General features: G+C 39.2%; 1 protein-coding gene across 1 annotated transcript in view; it reads right to left on the minus strand.

Annotated features, from left to right (window-relative positions):
- The window catches only part of LOC106011446 (putative methyltransferase DDB_G0268948), a gene marked incomplete at its 5' end in the record, with an annotated part of 8,099 nt that extends 4,897 nt beyond the window's left edge, over positions 1–3,202 (minus strand). Inside the window, 1 exon segment of the mRNA XM_013081157.1 lies at positions 3,088–3,202. Within this exon segment, the coding sequence (XP_012936611.1) occupies positions 3,088–3,202 (115 nt within the window).
- Between the last annotated feature and the right edge of the window lie 544 nt (positions 3,203–3,746).

Genomic DNA, 3,746 nt, shown 5'->3' on the forward strand with positions numbered 1-3,746 from the left:
TACTACTACTACTACTACTACTACTACTACTACTACTACTACTACTACTACTATATTTCTAAGAACTACTCAACCGAGACGCATGTCTCCAAAAACAAGAATAGTTCCAACCGTCATATGGGGAACATACAAAATCACCCATACTTATCAGTGAAAGCGTACCTTGGCTAAGGCGAATTTCCAGTAGAGCCTGGGAGCTAAGGAAATGCCCAGAAAATTGGCAGAAAGCCAAAGTGGTCCCATTATAGAAAAAGAAAGACAACAAACGGGACTGCCCAATGTGCAGAGACATCTCTAAATTAAGTCATGTAGGGAAAATATACGCAAAGATATTAGAACTGCGGATAAGACCTATTGTAGAGAGAAATCTGAGCAAAGCTCAGTTTGGATTCGGAAAGGGAAGAGGATGCACGAATGCTGTATTCGCATTAAGACAGATATGCAAGAAAACAATCGAACACAACAAAGAATCCAACATCGTCTTTATAGACCAGAAGAAGGCTTTTGACAGAGTAAACCATGCAAAACTCTGGAAGACACTCGAAAAGTATGGCGTCAAATGTTAGATCATGTTAGAGCTCTATACCCCAACAACAAAAACTCAGTAAGAACGAAGGAAGGCAATACAGACTGGTTCAAAGTAAGATCTGGAGTACGATAGGGATGCATTCTATCTCCTCTCCTGTTTATTATTTATATGGACACAATAATGCAAGACGCAAACCAAAGCCCAGAAAGCCTAAATGAACTGAAATTCGCAGACGACCAATGTCTTATTCACCCAAACCAACAAAGCCTTAAAATTTACACTATCGAACTGCACAACAGCTGCGAAAATTTTAACATGAAAATAAGCACATCAAAAACAAGTTATTAAAGTGAGCCGAAACCGTATTCCATGAACACCCATGTCAATAGTAAACAACTGAAACAGGTGAAGGAGTTTAAATATCTTGGCAGTACCTTTTTTTGAAAACGGGTCCATAGACAGAGAAATAGAATGGCGAACCCAAAATGCCAACGCTGTCCCCTACCAGCTCGCACCCCTCCTATCTCACCCAAAAATCTCCATGGACACAAAGAGTCAGCTTATCACCTCAATATTCATACCAACATTTTGCTACCAGTGCCAGACCTGGACATTAAATAAAATCCTAGAAAGCAAAATCACTGCATGTGAAATTATATGTCTCTGCAAAACCCTTAACATTACAAGACGAGACAGGCGGACAAATGAATAAGTAAGAGCAGACAGCTATCGGATTTGAGTCCTGCCTGCATTACATAGAAAGACAGATAATAAAATGGCATGGCCACCTGTTACATATGTCACCTGGCAACCAGCCTCGAGAGCCTACAACACCAAGCACTCCGGCTACAAAGGAAGAGGAAGGCCACGCAAAAGACGGATCGAGGGTGTCAAGGAAACCCTGAGAAAACATAATATTATTATCACAACTGAAAGAGCTGCAGAGCTGGCCTACCATAGAAAACTGCATCTCCACTCGACGCTTAACGGCAACAGAGGATGAAAAAGTAAAAGTAAGTAAAATAATAATAATAATAATAATAATAATAATAATAATAATAATAATAATAATAATAATAATAATAATAATAATAATAATACTATTAAAAAATTATAATAATAATAATAATAATAATAATAATAATAATAAAAATAATAATAATAATAATAATAATAATCAACGTCATCGTCATCATCGTAATATTACTACTACTACTAACAATAATAATAATAATAATAATAATAATAATAATAATAATAATAATAATAATAATAATAATAATAATAATAATGATGATGATGATGATGATGATGATGATGATGATGATGATGATGATGATGATGATGATGATGATGATGATGATGATGCTATAGAATTTTATAGGGCTATTAAAAAAGAATGAACCGATTTTGTGACTCATTGCTTCGCTTCCAAAGCATCGCTACGGAATGGGTTACTGACCATTTGAAAGAGGGGTCATCTAACTTTTGAATAGCTGGTACAGGAGGGGGGGGGGAGATGTCGTCGCATTGTTCTTCTGTTGAAGGAGACACTGTAACAAGACAAACCTATCTCGATATGCTCTAAAACTGTCTCTCAACATCATTGCAACTATAATTCGAGTGGCATCATTTTTCAACAAGATGGAACACCTCCCCGTCGGCACCTGATGGTTCGAGCTTTTTTAAATGAAAACGAGCCCCAGCGATGGACTGGTCGAAAAGGAGCCCAAGACCTTGCTCTCTGTGCTTGGCCTGCCAGATCCCAGACCTCACCGTGTGTGATTTTTTCTTGTGGGGAAACGTAAAAGATCGCATTTTTATGTCCCACCGCTACCCACTAACGTCCATGACCTTAAACATTGAATAACAACAGCGATCAACTCAGTGGATCGTGATAGGCTAAAATGCGTGTGGGAGGAATTCTGTTGTCGCATTGACGTTGCCTGTGCTGATGGTGATGGCCACCTTGAACACTTTTAAAGAGAGAAAATAGAATTTGACTATGGGTACAATACGTGTGACTTATCTTAGATTTCCCATTGCTTTTCCTTGTTTAATTATTGCGTTATAAAATCTGTTCATTCTTTTTTTAATCACCCTGTACATCACGAACTGATAATGACCTTTAACATTTTAGGAGGAAGAGAAGTTATACATCTTGCTAAGATGGGGGTGCATCTGAAATTTATTAGATTTATGTGAATTGTAAATGTGGACTGATGATTTATAAAGGTGTTTTTTTCAAGACAGTTGTGGACTTATCATGTTGTTGTTGTTGTTGTTTTTGTGCGCACTCCCCCCCCCCCTTTTTCCAATCATCACCACCATCCAAGTAATTCAGATGATTTAGATAATTTAAGATGCGGGCTTCCGATCCTGCTTGACAGGGCCAACATGAGTTGAAAGGGATACAATATGTCTGTAGAAAAACTGAGATACTCAATTTAAATTTTCTATCTCATTCGGGAATAGAACTCGGGTCTCTTGCATGCGACAGCCAAGCACCAGTCCTAACCGCTACACTACAAACAACGGTACATTTCTCTAAGACTGACCTTATCTCTAATAGCTCGGACCACGTCGTCTTCTATTTGCATGTCATGATGGTTCACGGCGATGACGGAGAAGCAACCTCCAGGCCGTAAGAGTCTGTCAACTTCCCTGTAAAATCTGGGGGGGGGGGGGATGAGACGTCTGGAGGGGTTCGTTTTATGGTGTTTTTTTACTGAGACTTGGAGAAAAAGGAGAGGGTGGGGTATGTTCTCTGTTTTGATTTGGTGAGGCTTTTTTCGGTATGAATTTGTTTGTGTTGTTTTTTATTAGCGTTGTGTTGCGCTAGCTGTGCTATGCTATACTAGGCTATGCTAATTGCTATACCTCTCGAAGTGATCAGGAGCGGAAAAAGATAATTATATCATAAGTCCCAAAGGTACATGAACTGTTGAAGCTTTGTTGAGAAAAATGAAAGGTTCTTCGGAATGTCAGGGGCGTTAGCATTGCACAGCTCTCTAACAACAACGGCGCCTGATGAATAGCAAAAACCACAGGTAAATTTCACGGGACTGATGACACAAATTTGTGTGTGTGTGTGTATGGGTGTCTGTGTCCGTGTCTGTGTGTGCGGGCGTGAGCGCGCATTTTAGCTCGCCCTTGTGCCAGTGTGTATGTGTGTGTGTGTGAGTGTGTGTATGTTCGTGTGTGTGTGTGTGTGTGT

The sequence above is a fragment of the Aplysia californica genome, unplaced genomic scaffold (genome assembly GCF_000002075.1).
Source record: "Aplysia californica isolate F4 #8 unplaced genomic scaffold, AplCal3.0 scaffold00118, whole genome shotgun sequence".
In the NCBI taxonomy this organism is placed as follows: Eukaryota; Metazoa; Mollusca; class Gastropoda; order Aplysiida; family Aplysiidae; genus Aplysia; species Aplysia californica.